The 17732-nt window shown below is 45.5% G+C and overlaps 1 protein-coding gene across 1 annotated transcript in view; it reads right to left on the minus strand.

The window, feature by feature from the left end:
- Positions 1 to 16039, minus strand: part of frmd5a (FERM domain containing 5a) — a gene marked incomplete at both ends in the record, with an annotated part of 130807 nt that extends 114768 nt beyond the window's left edge. Inside the window, one exon of the mRNA XM_084168494.1 lies at positions 15938 to 16039. Coding sequence (XP_084024620.1) covers positions 15938 to 16039 — 102 coding nt within the window. The remainder of the gene's footprint in view (positions 1 to 15937) is intronic.
- Positions 16040 to 17732: the final 1693 nt, after the last annotated feature.

Genomic DNA, 17732 nt, shown 5'->3' on the forward strand with positions numbered 1-17732 from the left:
TCAATGGCCTCCAACCCCATTCACACGTGCAGACTGCATGGTCACTGTAGCATCAAAGCACAAACAATGCACAACAGAGAAAAGCGATGAAACCATTACATTCTTCAATCATAATTATGTATTCTTCATCTCAGTCTATAAAAGCTGTGTGTCCCAGTAAGATACATAAAAGCTTCTAAGGAGTGGAGTACACAGGAGTCTTTGACGTTGAGAACAGCATTGTGGGGGAGAGGGGAACTGGAAAACTGGGTCAGGGGAACAGTGGGACAGGACTGGGGTGTAGTAGTAAGTGGGATTAGTGACCTCATCACCAGTATGCGCCAATAACATTCAGGGAATAAATAACCTTATCTTATCTTCTCTGTTTCACTGTAAGTAGCTACAGTTTGTCCATTGTTGGGGCTTCCGCATTGCCTTGGGATATCCTGACTAAAGTGATCTCACATTTTGGCAGTGTTAGGAGTCACCATAGCAACAGCTGAGACCCTGGCTGGCAGTGGCACAATGTGTAAATGTAAACCCCCTGTCCCCCTGCCTGGCGTATCACCAAGGAGACAGACCCCAGGATAGTCTGTGCAGCACCCTCTTGTGAAAATGTTCCTGCTTTTCTTTGGGAGGGGAGGGTGTACTACAATGCTTCTCTTTACAGAGCAGTTTTTGCATGGAATCATCTATCATCCAATATTGTCTCACCACATGCTTATTGGATTCTTCAGTGCTAGTTACAGTAAAGATCCCACATTTGCAAGGTCAAAAATGATCTGTCACTAATGTTGATAAGATCTCAGCATGACATTGCTTGGGACGCTTAACACAAAGAGCTGAAGAGAGAAAAGATCTCTGAATAAAATACTAAGGCGTAACCTAAATTAGTTTCCCTGAATCTAATTATCTGTATGGCAGTTATGAAAGGATCCAATTTAAACATCCATTGACCTGAAAATGAGAGTATCTATCTCAATTATCCTCCATGGAAGTCTATTCAATATTTCCTTCAGCAGTTCACATTCTTTAAAAACTATTCCCAACACATTATCAGATTCAGACTCCAAACCAAACCACATTGGTTTAAATTAGATAATATATTTGCTCTTAAACACATTCTGGTCTGAAAGCTCATGTAAGGCAATACAAAAAATACAAAACATATACTATAACACCAGGACTAACGCACCATGTATAATTAGCTATTGATGTGGGAAGGTGTGCTGCACCATTGACAACCATCTGGGCATTCATCAAATCACCAATTAAACACAGAATAACAATAAAAGACACATTGGGTTCCCTGGAAATGACAAGTTTCTTCCTCCAATTAGAGAAAAACTGTACAAAAGACTCAAGCACTGAATTTATCACACATGCTCTCTTTCCTCTAAACTGTGACTAAAAAAATGTAGTATTCTGATATGACTTTAAAGTGCTATTTCTTGCAGTTTAACACAAAATGACATCTTCTTTCTTAAATGCAGCTCATGAGTAGTGATGAGGCTGATAAGCAAGGGTAACTGTGGAAAGCACATCCTACCTATATTCTATGAAAAGCCTGAGCTTTGAGAAATAACGTTTCTTAGAAAGACAAATAATGCAAGCTGGCTATTATCAAGAACCCCCACATGCATGCGCACACACATTTAAGACACAGAGTAGCCTTAAGCCTGCACATACTCCCTGGATTTGGTTGAATGCATACAATTTGCTGCATATTCAACACAATCTATTGCACATCTTGGCATTTACACCATTGACAGCCAAGAAGCTGCACCTTACTCAGGAAAAAGCACATCAGCACTGTGTTTTAAAACAATAATTGCTGCTTCCAAGCTTCATTCCTTGGTTCTTTACGTGCTCAGCTGGTACAGCAGTCCCATCAAGCGTCAAAGAGGGACAGAGTTTGTAGATGCAGCGATGCAACATGCATTCAAGGCATTCGTGTTGCCATGAAGATTTACCTAGGGGCTTGACAAAACTTTTAAAAGGACAGCAAACAGAATATACAACCTGAGCAAAGAAATCCCATTCATGATCTTAAATAATATATTGGACAGGACTAAATTAGAATAATGTTCAAGTCTTTCTTCAGACTTGAAGACACTGCTTTGATTTTATTGCAGCTCAGTAAAGTGCCTTTGTTCTGTGCTGTTGTGAGTCCTACCTCAACGCTGAGACTAGCTCCATCTGGACAACTATTCTCTGGGATGTGTTGATTTTTACCAGCAAACGGCACACTATGACACAACACCTCTACAATACAGCTATACAAGGTGTTCTTGGATAAAAACAACCACATATAGACAGAGATAGCTATTGGTTTACAATTAGAAATCCACCTACAGCACACCTCACTGCACTCAAATGTGTTTTGTTGGAGTAACAAAATGGAGAGTGTAGCCGAACACAATGAGAAGATTGAGACACTAATGTAGCAGCAAGAAATCGGGCTTTACAAACATGCAATGAGAGGTCAGAGAGCTTGTGATGATGGTAGAGGGAACTCATGGTCTAGACATGGCCTTCTTTCACTCTCACCTCTATCATACAGGACAAAAAAAATACTCCTATTTAGACAGCTCCAAGGTGTAAAATGAAACACAACACCCTTTCAACTATGTGTTCATCAAGAGAGGTTGCTTGAACAGAGAACCACACTGGAAGAACACTCTTGAAGAGTGTGTGCATTTATGTAATTATTACTGTGCCTGTCTGCGTCTTATACATGCAGTACACATACAGCTGTCTACCTTGCCATTTCTAATTCTCTCTTATGCAAAATCACTGCAGCCTGGCTGCCTGTGACCTAGAGATGTGAGGAACCTTTAAGTTCCCAGCCATCACCTGTGCTGCGATACTGCATCAGAGAGAGGAAGAGGCCTGGGGCAAGTAGTTTCGAAAACCCGACCCTAGGCAACAGTGACTACCCACTGGGCACACACTGTTGAATAAAAAAAAAAAGACGTAATTTGTCAACTTTTTGTGACGTGGAATCAACGTGGAAAATACATTGGATTTGAAAAAATTCACCAACCAGTACTGTTTTCATCTAATTTCACCCAGCGTTGTAAACATTGAAATTAGGGTAAAAGTTCAACATAAATACATTGACTTAACCTGACTAACAGGTTGTTACATCAATCTAATTTCATCATAATCATCAGAACTATGTATATGTTGAAATTGCATTGAAAATTCCACATAGAAAAGTAAAAATTCTTGTTCATCCAATATTCACTGAGTGTACAAAACATTAGGAACACCCCTTTTGCCCTCAGAACAGCCTCAATTAGTCGGGCATGGACTCTACAAGGTGTCGATAGCGTTCCACAGGGATGCTGGCCCATTTTTGACTCCAATGCTTCCCACAGTTGTGTCAAGTTGGCTGGATGTCCTTTGGGTGGTGGACCATTCTTGATACACACGGGAAACTGTTGAGCGTGAAAAACCCAGCAGCATTGCAGTTCTTGACACACTCAAACCGGTGTGCCTGGCACCTACGCCCATACCCCGTTCAAAGGCACTTAAATATTTTGTCTTGCCCATTCACCCTCTGAATGGCACACATACACAATCCATGTCTCAATTATCTCAAGGCTTAAAAATCCTTCTTTAACCTGTCTCCTCCCTTTCATCTACACTGATTGAAGTGGATTTAACAAGTGACATCAATAAGGGATCATAGCTTTCACCTGGATTCACCTGGTCAGTCTATGTTCCTAATGTTTTGTACACTCAGTGTATATTGGGGTGGTTGAAATTATGTTGAATTTCATATTTGATTAGACATATTTTATTTGACCTTGTTTCAATGTTGATAGTAAAATGGTACACTATATATACAAAAGTATGTGGACACCCCTTCAAATTAGTGGATTCGGCTATTTCAGCCACACCTGTTGCTAACAGGTGTATAAATCGAGCACACAGCCATGCAATCTCCATAGACAAATATTGGCAGTAGAGTGGCCCATACTGAAGAGCTCAGTGACTTTCAACGTGGCACCGTCATAGGATGCCACCTTTCCAACAAGTCAGGTCAGCAAATTTCTGCCCTGCTAGAGCTACCCCGGTCAATTGTAAGTGCTGTTATTGTGTAGTGGAAATGTCTAGGAGCAGCAATGGCTCAGCCGCGAAGTGGTAGGCCACACAAGCTCACATAATGGGATCGCGAGTGCTAAATCATCTGTCCTCGGTTGCAACACTAACTACCGAGTTCCAAACTGCCTCTGGAAGCAACGTCAGCACAAGAACTGTTCGTCGGGAGCTTCATGAAATGGGTTTCCATGGCCGAACAGCCGCACACAAGCCTAAGATCACCATGCGCAATGCCAAGCGTCGGCTGGAGTGGTGTAAAGCTCGCCGCAATTGGACTCTGGAGCAGTGGAAACGCGTTCTCTGGAGTGATGAACCATGCTTCACCATCTGGCAGTCCGACGGACAAATCTGGGTTTGGCGGATGCCAGGAGAACGCTACCTGTCTGAATGCATATTGCCAACTGTAAAGTTTGGTGGAGGAGGAATAATGGTCTGGGGCTGGTTTTCATGGTTCGGGCTAGGCCCCTTAGTTCCAGTGAAGGGAAATCTTAACGCTACAGCATACAATGACATTCCAGACGATTCTGTGCTTCCAACTTTGTGGCAACAGTTTGGGGAAGTCCCATTCCTGTTTCAGCATGGCAATGCCCCCGTGCACAAAGCGAGGTCCATACAGAAATGGTTTGTCGAGACTTCCAAAGATCCAATCAACCATGGATGAATGATAGTGTACCTAGCTACACATTGAAATTATGTCCTTTGTTGAGCAAATCAGATGTCAATGTAGCCTACATAAACCCGACCTCACTCCGAATTTACTTTCACATACAGCTTGTGTATTTTTTATTCATCCAGTCGGATAAACACTCCAAACAACCTACCCGACGCTCGGAGGCGTCTGCATGGTCCTAAAGCACACCGTTGCCATTTCAGAATGTGGGGGAGACATGTCCTCCCCGTTCCCAGTGAAAGCTGCGCCCCTGGGCAGTGACGTAGTTCCTCTATGCCTAAAGAGTCTGTCATTGAAACCATACCCTAGGGTCGGGATTTTGAGACTATGGGGCAAGGGGGATGGCAGCGGCTTCAATCAAACTACAGAGGTGTATAATGTTGAGCACTCACTTTCTCATCCCACAAATATAGAGGAAAGATCCATAATTCATTGGAGTAAAACTTAAGGACATGCATTAAGACAGATACAGTACTTTTCCCATCTATGTTTTAAGGACTTTCTCCTCCCTGGTTTTGGCACTATAATTTCTGAAGATGATGTTATCGAAGGCTGTAATGGCACACCTGTGCTTTGTAGATGTCAAAGGAAGGAGGCCAGCCTGCGTCAGAGGCAACCCTGAATTTGTTAAACAGTTTAGGGAAGAGATCAGAGTGTAATGAAAACAGGTACCCAGGGGAATCTCAACACACAGTGAGAATAGGATATGCACAAAAGTGAGCGGGTGAAAGAAGTGAGTGGGTGAGAGAGAGAGAGAGAGAGAGAGAGAGAGAGAGAGAGAGAGAGAGAGAGAGAGCGAGAGCGAGAGAGAGAGAGAGAGAGAGAGGGTGACCTTGTTATGCCTTTCACTGCTTACTGATTCCAGTCTAGGTGTCCTGGAATCCCGAGTGTCTTTGGCAGGCTAGCAGCCTGGGGGAAAGGGCAGAGGAAGAATTAAATGAGGAACATGCTCTCTGGACCTCCACTGGCATGGCAAGTCAGGTGTATTATTCCCTATCCCAGTGGTTCCCAAACTAGGGGTCGCGACACCATGTGGGGTCGCCTGATATGAAAATGGGGTCTCGGGAGAATTTCCAAAATCCTGAAAAAATACAAATATATATACAAAGATATACATATATTATAATATTGTTGTTGTATCTCAAAATCATTGGAATGTGGTTAACCTTAAAAAGCTAAATGAAAATTATTCAAATCTAAAATTCAACCAGAGAGTGCCCTTAGATCATGTGAAAAGCTGCACTTGAATCATTCCCAAGGTGAATGGCTAGGCCCACTACGCTATGAAACCACACTATTGCAGAGACGTTGATATTACTGGACGCAACTGATATTGTGAAAACAATGTGTGGGGAGGCACAGAAACTTACATCAATACCTTTGTCAGATAACACTGTTCAATAAAGAATGTATGCTATCGCTAGCAATCAAGAGGAAACTGACTGAGTGACCCAAAAACTCCCGAGCTTATGCTCTCCAAATGGACGTTAGCTGTGAGGGCCGAGATCTTTTTTTCGCTATACATGTTGGGGGATGCTATTCACAAGGACATATTGTTCTGTCTCACGATTCCCAAGCATGAAAAGGCACAGGGGATGTTCAGTGTGCTGCGTGGCTATATTGACGAAAAACTGCTTCCATGGGATTGAATGGTGGGCTTTTGCACAGATGGGGCTCCATCTATGGCGGGACGGCGGGCAGGCCTCTGCAGTTCAAAAATAACTAGTGATGATGTGGCTAGGGCAGGGGTTCCCAAAAGTTTTTGGCCCACGACCCTATTTTGATATCTGAAAATTCTCGCGACCCCAACCATGTGAAAAATATGTAATTAACAGCTAATGTTTACTTTTTTATTTCGGGCTACAGCAGTCAATTGAAAAACATTCTAATAGTATTTCTGATTGTCTTCTCAACTCACCATCCACCATCACATACTTTTAATGTGGGACTATGACAGTAAATCGCAAATTAGTCTGACATAATGTATCTTATCTCACCATCACTAATGAGATGGGTGTGCTTGATGCATGTCACGTCTGAGCTTCTCAAAGTCAGGGGGCGTGGTCGACAGTGCGCAATTAATCTCTGCTGTCACATCTCACCTGGATCGATATTTGGTTTTAATGCAGACGAGAGCATTGAATCCAGCTTCAAAGGGTAGCATGAGTTTTATACTGCGTGCACGCTTGTTCGCAAAACTATGTGGAGATATGGGATCAGAACATGACAATGTTCTATTTCACACTGAGGCTTGGTGGTTATCAAGGGGGGGGTGTTGGAAAGATTTTTCGCATTGAGAGAGGAACTGTTGTCATTCACAATGGATGTAAAAAATAAAATAAAATAAAAAGACTTGGTTGGCTTTCTGTGTAAGAAAATGTGTCTCCTTACCTATATAACAAACAGAACCCAAGCAGGCAAGGAAAATAGGGCTCCTGAGTGGCACAGTGGTCTAAGGCACTGCATCTCAGTGCTAGAGGCACCACTACAGACCCTGGTTTGATTCCAGGCTGTATCACAATCTGGCCGTGATTGGGAGTCCCATAGGGCGGCGCACAATTGGCCCAGCGTTGTCCGGGTTTGGCCGGCATTGTAAATAAGAATTTGTTATTAACTGACTTGCCTAGTTAAATAAAGGTTAAACAAATAATTTGGCTACAAAAACATTCTACAGATGAGTGACCGATTCAGATCAGAGGATACAATTCTTATTGGAGTCTTTCAAAAGCAACCCATGCCCCCTTCCATCGGCTGTGCATGTTTCTAACAGAAAACAGCATCAGTAAGGGTCCCACACAAGTGATGACTGCTCACCTCCAATGCTTGGAAGAGCACTTTGGGACCTACTTCCCAATCCATTTGACTGTGATTCTGGCTCAGAAGACATGCCGGTAAGTGAAATCGAACAGCTGATCGAGCTGTCATGTGACCGAATGATGCAGACAACGCATTCACTGGTCACGACGGAGGAGTTTTGGTTTCTGACTCAAAGGGAATAATACCCTGCAGTCTCCCTCTGAGCATTAATGCGGCGTTCGAAACAACTGGGAACTCGGAACTGGGTACTCAGAAAAAAACAAGCTCCGACTGGGAAAAATCGTTTTAAACGGTCCAACTCGGAATTCCAACTCGGGAAGTCGGGCCTCTTTCTAGAGCTCCGACTTTCATTTACATTTACATTTACATTTACGTCATTTAGCAGACGCTCTTACCCAGAGCGACTTACAAATTGGTGCATTCACCTTATAGCCAGTGGGATAACCACTTTACAATATTTTTTGGGGTAAGGGGGGGGTAGAAGGATGACTTTATCCTATCCCAGGTATTCCTTAAAGAGGTGGGGTTTCAAGTGTCTCCGGAAGGTGGTGAGTGACTCCGCTGTCCTGGCGTCGTGAGGGAGCTTGTTCCACCATTGGGGTGCCAGAGCAGCGAACAGTTTTGACTGGGCTGACCGGAAACTGTGCTTCCGCAGAGGTAGGGGGGCCAGCAGGCCAGAGGTGGATGAATGCAATGCCCTCGTTTGGGTGTAGGGACTGATCAGAGCCTGAAGGTACGGAGGTGCCGTTCCCCTCACAGCTCCGTAGGCAAGCACCATGGTCTTGTAGCAGATGCGAGCTTCAACTGGAAGCCAGTGGAGTGTGCGGAGGAGCGGGGTGACGTGAGAGAACTTGGGAAGGTTGAACACCAGACGGACTGCGGCATTCTGGATGAGTTGTAGGGGTTTAATGGCACAGGCAGGGAGCCCAGCCAACAGCGAGTTGCAGTAATCCAGACGGGAGATGACAAGTGCCTGGATTAGGACCTGTGCCGCTTCCTGTGTAAGGCAGGGTCGTACTCTGCGAATGTTGTAGAGCATGATGTTAGCGGAGAACAACAGGGTGTTGTCCAGGGTCACGCCAAGGCTCTTTGCACTCTGGGAGGAGGACACAACGGAGTTGTCAACCGTGATGGCGAGATCATGGAACGGGCAGTCCTTCCCCAGGAGTAAGAGCAGCTCCGTCTTGCCGAGGTTCAGCTTGAGGTGGTAAACATTTCCGACCTGAAGATCACTTACTGACCTCATGATTTGACCTCGTATTTTTCAGAGTTCCCAGTTGTCTTGAAAGCACCATAAAACTCAAGAGGAGACAGCGGCTATGGAGACTTACATAGCCGAGTCCTTGGCACAGGGATACATACGGTCCTCCACATCCCCGGTTTCCTCGAGTTTCTTCTTTGTGAAGAAGAAGGACGGGGGTTTGCGCCCGTGTATTGACTACCGTAGTCTCAATCAGATCACGGTTAAGTACAGTTACCCTCTTCCACTGATTGCGACTATGACAGAATCATTACGCGGAGCGCGGTTCTTCACAAAGTTGGATCTCAGGAGCGCGTACAATCTGGTGCGCATTAGGGAGGGGGATGAATGGAAGACAGCATTTAGCACCACCTCGGGTCATTACGAGTATCTCGTCATGCCATACGGGTTAATGAATGCTCCTTCAGTCTTCCAATCCTTTGTTGACGAGATTTTCCGGGACATGCATGGGCAGGGTGTGGTAGTATACATCGACGACATCCTAGTGTACTCTTCTACACGAGCCGAGCATGTAGCCCTGGTGCGCCGAGTGTTGAGAAGACTGTTGGAGCATGACTTGTATGTCAAGGCAGAGAAATGCCTGTTCTTCCAGGAGTCCGTCTCCTTTTTGGGTTATCGGTTGTCCGCGTCTGGTGTGGAGATAGAGGTAGACCGTGTGTCGGCCGTGCGTAATTGGCAAACTCCAACCACTGTAAAAGAGGTGCAGCAGTTCTTGGGTTTTGCTAATTACTACCAGAGGTTTATCCGGGGCTTTGGACAGGTTGCAGCTCCCATTACGTCCCTGCTAAAGGGGGGTCCGGTTCGTTTGCAGTGGTCAGCTGAGGCGGACAGGGCATTTGTCAAACTGAAGAACCTGTTCACCTCGGCCCCGGTGCTGGCGCATCCGGATCCCTCTTTACCATTCCAAGTAGAGGTAGACGCGTCCGAGGCCGGCATTGGGGCAGTCCTGTCGCAACGGTCCGGCACGCCACCTAAGCTCCGCCCCTGTGCGTTCTACTCCAAGAAGCTCAGCTCGGCGGAGCGTAATTATGACGTTGGGGACAGGGAGCTGTTAGCTGTAGTCCAGGCCCTAAAGGTGTGGAGGCATTGGCTTGAGGGGGCTCAACACCCTTTCCTCATTCTGACTGATCACCGTAACCTGGAGTACATCCGGGCAGCTAGGAGATTGAACCCTCGTCAGGCTAGGTGGAACATGTTCCTGACCCGGTTTGTTTTTAAGATCACATACATCCCAGGGTCCCAGAACGGTAAGGCAGACGCCCTGTCCCGGCGGTATGACACAGAGGAGAGGTCCATTGAGCCTACTTCCATACTGCCGGAGTCTTGTCTGGTGGCTCCGGTGGTGTGGGAGGTCGATGCGGAAATCGAGCGGGCACTGCGTACCGACCCTACTCCCCCCGAGTGTCCTGTGGGGCGGACGTACGTTCCGCTCGAGGTTCGTGATCGTCTGATTTATTGGGCTCATACATCACCCTCCTCTGGACATCCAGGTATTGGCCGGACAGTGCACTGCCTTAGCGTGAAATACTGGTGGCCAACGTTAGCTAGGGATGTGAGGGTTTATGTCTCCTCCTGCTCGGTGTGCGCCCAGTGTAAGGCGCCTAGACATTTGCCCAGGGGTAAGTTACATCCCCTGCCCGTTCCACAACGACCATGGTCCCACCTCTCGGTGGATTTTGTGACCGACCTACCCCCCTCCCAGGGGAATACCACCATTTTGGTCGTTGTGGATCGGTTTTCCAAGGCCTGTCGTCTCCTCCCAATGCCGGGTCTCCCTACTGCCCTACAGACCGCTGAGGCCCTATTTACCCACGTGTTCCGGCACTATGGGGTCCCCGAGGATATTGTGTCTGACCGAGGTCCCCAGTTCACCTCCAGAGTTTGGGGGGCGTTCATGGAACGCTTGGGGGTCTCGGTAAGCCTTACCTCGGGGTACCACCCAGAGAGCAATGGGCAGGTTGAACGAGTCAACCAGGATGTGGGTAGGTTTCTGAGGTCCTATTGCCGGGACCGGCCGGAGGAGTGGTCTAGGTATATCCCCTGGGCAGAGATGGCTCAGAACTCTCTCCGCCACTCCTCCACCAATTTAACACCTTTACAGTGTGTTTTAGGGTATCAGCCGGTCCTGGCACCATGGCACGAGAGCCAGATCGAGGCCCCTGCGGTGGACGAGTGGATTCGGCGCTCGGAGGAGACGTGGGACGCTGCCCATGTCCATCTGCAGTGGGCCATCCGTCAACAAAAGGCGAGCGCCGATCGCCACCGCAGTGAGGGACCGGTGTACGCACCGGGAGATCGAGTCTGGCTCTCGACTCGAAACCTGCCCCTCCGCCTGCCCTGCCGGAAGCTGGGTCGGCGGTTTGTGGGGCCCTTTAAAGTCCTGAGAAGATTGAACGAGGTGTGTTACAGGTTACAACTGCTTATTGAGTACAAGAATATTAACCCCTCGTTCCATGTGTCTCTTCTCAGGCCGGTGGTAGCTGGCCCACTCCAAGAAGATGAGATAGGAGAGACCCCTCCGCCCCCTTTGGACATCGAGGGGGCCCCGGCGTACAGGGTCCGGACCATCTTGGACTCGAGGTGCCGGATGAGTGGTCTCCAGTATCTCGTGGAGTGGGAGGGGTACGGTCCGGAGGAACGGTGCTGGGTGCCTAGGAGGGACATCCTAGATCCGTCCCTCCTGACTGAGTTCCACCGTGGGCATCCCACGCGCCCGGGTCCGCGTCCTCCTGGCCGTCAAGGGGGGGGTACTGTCACGGATTCTGCCGAGACTGCTCCTCCTCCTAGTTCGGGCAGGCTTCGGCGTTCGCCGTCCCCGGAGTACTAGCTGCCACCGTTGAATGTTTCTTGGTGTGATTGCTTTGGTCTGTCTTTTACACCTGTGTCCGTTTGTGTCTGATTACGTGTCCTATAAGTTCCCTGTTTTGCATTGGTTAGATTGTGTGTTGTTTTTCGCCTGTCCGTAGTGCTGCGTGTTTTTGTATCTGTTTATTTGTTTATTTGTTATACGCATAGTTTGCGTATTGCTCGCCTCTGTTTTGTTGAGGCCGTTTACTGTATCCTTGCCTGGTGGTTTTTCACAGTAAACTTTGTTGGACTAAGCTTCGGTGTCCTGCGCCTGACTTCCACACATCATACACCTCAGCCCTTGACACTCATGCTACCCTTTGAAGCTGGATTCAGTGCTCTCGTCTGCATTAAAACCAAATATCGATCCAGGTGAGATGTGACAGCAGAGATTAATTGCGCACTGTCGACCACGCCCCCTGACTTTGAGAAGCTCCGACGCGACATGCATCAAGCACACCCATCTCATTAATGGTTGTGAGATAAGAGACATTATGTCAGACTAATTGCGATTTACTGTCATAGCCCCACATTAAAAGTATGTGATGGTGGATGGTGAGTTGAGAAGACAATCAGAAATACTATTAGAATGTTTTTCAATTGACTGCCATAGCCCGAATTAAAAAAGTAAACATTGGCTGTTAATTACATAATATTTTTCACATTGTTGGGGTCGCAAGAATTTTCAGATATCAAAATAGGGTCGTGGGCCAAAAAAGTTTGGGAACCCCTGCCTTAGCCACATCATCACTAGTTATTTTTTAACTGCTATTTTTGGTGAATGTCGGGAAACAAATCGCATCTGTGAAAGAGCTGTTAATTTGTCTCCCTGATTGTCATACGGTTACTACTGCTTTTCATACGGTTACTACTGCTTTTCATACGGATACTACTGCTTTTCATACGGTTACTACTGCTTTTCATACGGTTACTACTGCTTTTCATACGGTTACTACTGCTTTTCATACGGATACTACTGCTTTTCATACGGTTACTACTGCTTTTCATACGGTTACTACTGCTTTTCATACGGTTACTACTGCTTTTCATACGGATACTACTGCTTTTCATACGGTTACTACTGCTTTTCATACGGTTACTACTGCTTTTCATACAGTTACTATTGCTTTTCATACGGTTACTACTGCTTTTCGAGCTCCAGACAACGATTATCTGCAGATAAGTTATAAAAACATTCTCTGAAGTTTGTAATTCCTGACTGCAGGATTTTATTTTGGGGTCCACACAGATTCTGCAGTGCATTAAAAGAAATCTAAAAAAAATTGGCAGGCCATTTAATTATTTGGGCAGGTAAAAATGTACACTGAATATATATATAAAATATATAAACGCAACATGCAACAAAGATTTTACTGAGTTACAGTTCATTTCACATGATATGCATCTGTGGTCACAGATACCTTAAAAAAAGGTAGGGGCTTGGATCAGAAACCAGTCAGTATCTGGTGTGACCACAATTTGCCTCATGCAGCGCGACACATTTCCTTTGCATAGAGTTGATCAGGCTGTTGATTTCGGATGGTGGAATGTTGTCCCACTCCTCTTCAATGGCTGTTTGAAGTTGCTGGATATTGGCGGGAACTGGAACACGCTGTCGTACACGTCGCTCCAGAGCATCCCAAACATGCTCAATGGGTGACATGTTTGGTGAGTATGCAGGCCATGGAAGAACTGGGACATGTTCAGCTTTCAGGAATTGTGTACAGGTCCTTGCAACATGGGGCCGTGCATTATCATGCTGAAACATGAGGTGATGGCGGCAGATGAATGGCACGACAATGGGCCATGATCTCGACATGATCTCGACAATGATCACGACAATGATAACGTCACGGTATCTCTGTGCATTCAAATTGCCATCAATAAAATGCAACTGTGTTCGTTGTCCGTAGCTTATGCATTTTTTACATTTTACATTTTAGTCATTTAGCAGACGCTCTTATCCAGAGCGACTTACAGTTAGTGAGTGCATACCATATCTCCACCGCCACCATGGGGCACTCTGTTCACAACATTGACATCAGCAAACCGCTCACCTACATGACGCCGTCTACCCGGTACAGTTGAAACCGAGATTCATCCGTGAAGAGCACACTTCTCCAGCGTGCCAGTGGCCAAATAAGATGAGCATTTGCCCACTGAAGTCGGTAACGACACCAAACTGCAGTCAGGTCGAGAGAGAGAGAGAGAGAGAGAGAGAGAGAGAGAGAGAGAGAGAGAGAGAGAGAGAGAGAGAGAGAGAGAGAGAGAGAGAGAGAGAGAGAGAGAGAGAGAGAGAGAGAGAGAGAGAGAGAGAGAGAGAGAGAGAGAGAGAGAGAGAGAGAGAGAGAGAGAGAGAGAGAGAGAGAGAGAGAGAGAGAGAGAGAGAGCAAAACAAGTAGCCAGGCACAACTCCAGTCCAGACTGCCAGAGCAGATAATAGGCAGACACTTTCAGCTTCATCACTCCTCATCCCCATGACTTCAGCTCAGCCTCAAGGCACTAGCAGGAATACAAGGGCTGTTTACAACATGGGCCTTCTGGAAACACTCTCATTCTCCTGGAGCTCTGAGATTCTATCTCATATCATCAACTCTAGAGCGAAAATATATCTCCAACAGAGATGCATACAGCCAAAAGTGAAATGTTTCAGCAAAATAACAGAAGACTGCAGCTTTAACATTTCATTGCATCATACAGGTGTCCCTAAACCTTGATAATTTTTCCTTCTACAAGATTTGTTGAATGTCTCAATGTGTTAAAAAGTAGTAGGAGCCCTCTAGGGATTTCCTCAGTCCAGGAGACAGCTCTCCCCACTAACTTCTGAGGAATGATGATCCACAGATGAATACACACACACACACAAACGTACTGTAATGGATTCTGATCGGCCCTCTCCCCTACCTTTATTTCAGGCTGAAGATAAAACGAAGGATACATCAAAGCAAGACTAGCAGCAAACAAAATAAAAAGAAACAAGCACCTTACTCCTTCCTATCTGATTTCTACAGGAAATCTATCTCACTTTATTTTCTACAAAACATAACTTTTTATTATTATTATTCTATCTCCACATATAGTAGTGAACTATATAAAGCCTCATAACAGTTTCAGTAAACAAATTGCTCTTGAGCAACAATAAAATGTCATTTGAGTAATAATAACATGGCTAAAACTGTTGACAGATTCAAATATAAAACCTGAAAACTGTTGATCACTTTTCAAACCCCCACTTCCAGCGCTGTCATGATGGTGAATAATGACAATTACAATAGTAGGCTAGATTATGTGTCTGTGATAAACCATTTCCTTTTTGCCATGTTTAGCCTTTGTCAGCGACAAAAACGCTGATAAGGTCCTGTGGCTGGTGGATTATCATACAGACTGGAGCACCCAGTCTATTCATCAGACGTGCAGTTGCCTTTAGGACATCCTCTACGTGCATCAAGTCAGATGGCATAGACCAGGGTTCCCCAACTGGCAGACAGCGGGCCGAATTTGGCCCTGACAGACAGCGGGCCGAATTTGGCCCGCAGTTGGTTTTATTTGGCCCCCCAATTTTTCTGAGCAAAAAAAACACCATTTTATTTATTTGTATTATTGTTGGACATAAAAGACTGGATAAACTCCAGGAGCTCAGCTCCGAGTGATTTTTATTTAAGAAATCTGTTCCCACGTATTCTCACGCAAAATAGAGAGACGGGTATTATTATTATTACGTGATCATATCAAAATTTAAGCAAGGTTTGAAATTATTATGTTTTAGTCTATCATTATTTATGATTGGGTTGCGGTCAATTTGCAGTCTACTAATTATTTGTAAATATGTTCCTGCGCCGCGACCATGCTCTCAAGAGAAAATTGGCCCACGTTGATTATCCCTGCCACAGGCTATGGCAAAAATGTGTTAGAAAACAAGTTATTTACACAACAATATATTCAGATCATGCCAATCGCGGGACCTGCGGGATGCGGGCACTTGCTGAAGGGTCAGTGCTATCCGGAATCCTTGGGACGTCCATACCCTAAACCCTAACCCTAACCTTAGCCCTTACCTTAACCATTTTAAACGTTAACTTCAATGGGGTAGGGACGTCCCAAGAATCCCGGATAGCACGGACCATTGCTGTAGTAGCATCCTGAAACACTGTGCGTGCGTTTCTATATGGAGACAATTGTAGCACTTGCCTTGCCATATGCTCTGTGGAGGGAATATAAATAGTTATTGTAGGAATATAGTGCACGTGACTGACCTGAATTGTGCATGTGTATTCCGTATCATCCAGGAGTCTGACGGTGCAGTCATATTCTCTATCCAGATTCCTGATGCTGCCACTCATTATTCGGCTCAACATCTTCTCACAGAATTGCTGGTCTGCGTCTAGGACCAGAACAATAAGCTAAACACAGCATGTAAAAAATGTCACTGAATGACTACATTTTCCGATCAACCAGACCAGCAGAAGCTGAAGATTCTACTGCCAAGACGCAGCATTGTCTATCATATGAAGTTAACACAACACAGACACAGGCCACAGTGCGGAATCATTGAAATGACGCTCGCATCCAGATCCAGGAGCAATACCCGTGGCCGAACGATGGGTGACCATTCACCATTCACCACTTGAGCTAGAGGGCGGAACCCTTAGAATAGACAGACGTCAATGAGAACCAACGGGAGCGATGTCCACAAAATGGGCAAAAGCCCTAAACAAGCAATACCAAAAATGAATATTTCAATCTTTAATTTTCTTAAGCCACCAATCGGCACTAGGCGGTCAAAATGTGGGGTTTTCAGTCTCCTATGAATTCCATGTTTATGAATGTTTAGCGCCTAAAGTCAAACGAATGAGGGGTAGCCCAACCAGACGCAAGATGGCGGTATTATTCCTTTTAGGCTACGTCGTTTATGACAAACGACTTAAATGGAATAATACCGCCATCTTGCGTCCCCCATAGCGATCCCTCATGCGATTTTATTTCCCAATTGTATGACTCAGAGTGACCATAGCCAGAGCAGTCATGAAACTACATGTATCCACTTTTTAATACCAACTATTTTTTAGTTTACAAATAGTAGCATAAGACGCAAGACAAAATCATAGACAGGGCTTCTCATAATTCAAATCAAATTGTATTTGTCACATGAGCCAAATACAACATGTGTAGACCTTACCATGAAATGATTACTTACAAGCCCTTAACCAACAATGCCGTTTTAAGAAAATGAAGAGTTAAGAAAATATTTACTAAATGAACTAAAGTTTAAACAAAGTAACACAATAAAATAATAATAACGAGGCTATATACAGGGGGTACCGGTACCGAGTCAATGTGTGTGTGTGTGGGGGGGGGGGGGGGGGGGGGGGTACAGGTTAGTCTAGGTAATAGAGATAATATGTACATGTAGGTAGGGGTAAAGTGACTAGAGAATAAACAGTGAGTAGCAAATAGTCTGGGTAGCCATTTCATTAATTTTTCAGCAGTCTTATGTCTTGGGGGTAGAAGCTGTTAAGTCGCTCTGGATAAGAGCGTCTGCTAAATTATGTAAATGTAAATGTTAAGGAGCATTTTGGACCTAGACTTGGCGCTCCGGTACCGCTTGCTGTGCAGTAGCAGAGAGAACAGTCTATGACTAGGGTGGCTGGAGTCTTTGACCATTTTTAGGGCCTTCCTCTGACACCGCCTGGTATAGATGTCCTGGATGGCAGGAAGCCCCAGTGATGTACTGGGCCATACGCACTACCCTCTGTAGTGCCTTGCGGTCGGATGCTGAGCAGTTGCCATACCAGGTGGTATTGCAGCCAGTCAGGATGCTCTTGATGGTGCAACTGTAGAACTTTTTGAGGATCTGAGGACCAATGCCAAATATTTTCAGTCTCCTGAGGGGGAATAGGCATTGTCGTGCCCTCTTCATGACTGTCTTGGTGTGTTTGGACCATTATAGTTTGTTGGTGATGTGCCCAATAATAGGCTTAGCCTTGGCTACATCTCATTCAATCTGTGGGCAGATATGAATACATGTTTTTATGATGCCTTTTATTCAGA

This window comes from Coregonus lavaretus, assembly GCF_964263955.1.
Source record: "Coregonus lavaretus genome assembly, chromosome: 9".
NCBI lineage: Eukaryota > Metazoa > Chordata > Actinopteri > Salmoniformes > Salmonidae > Coregonus > Coregonus lavaretus.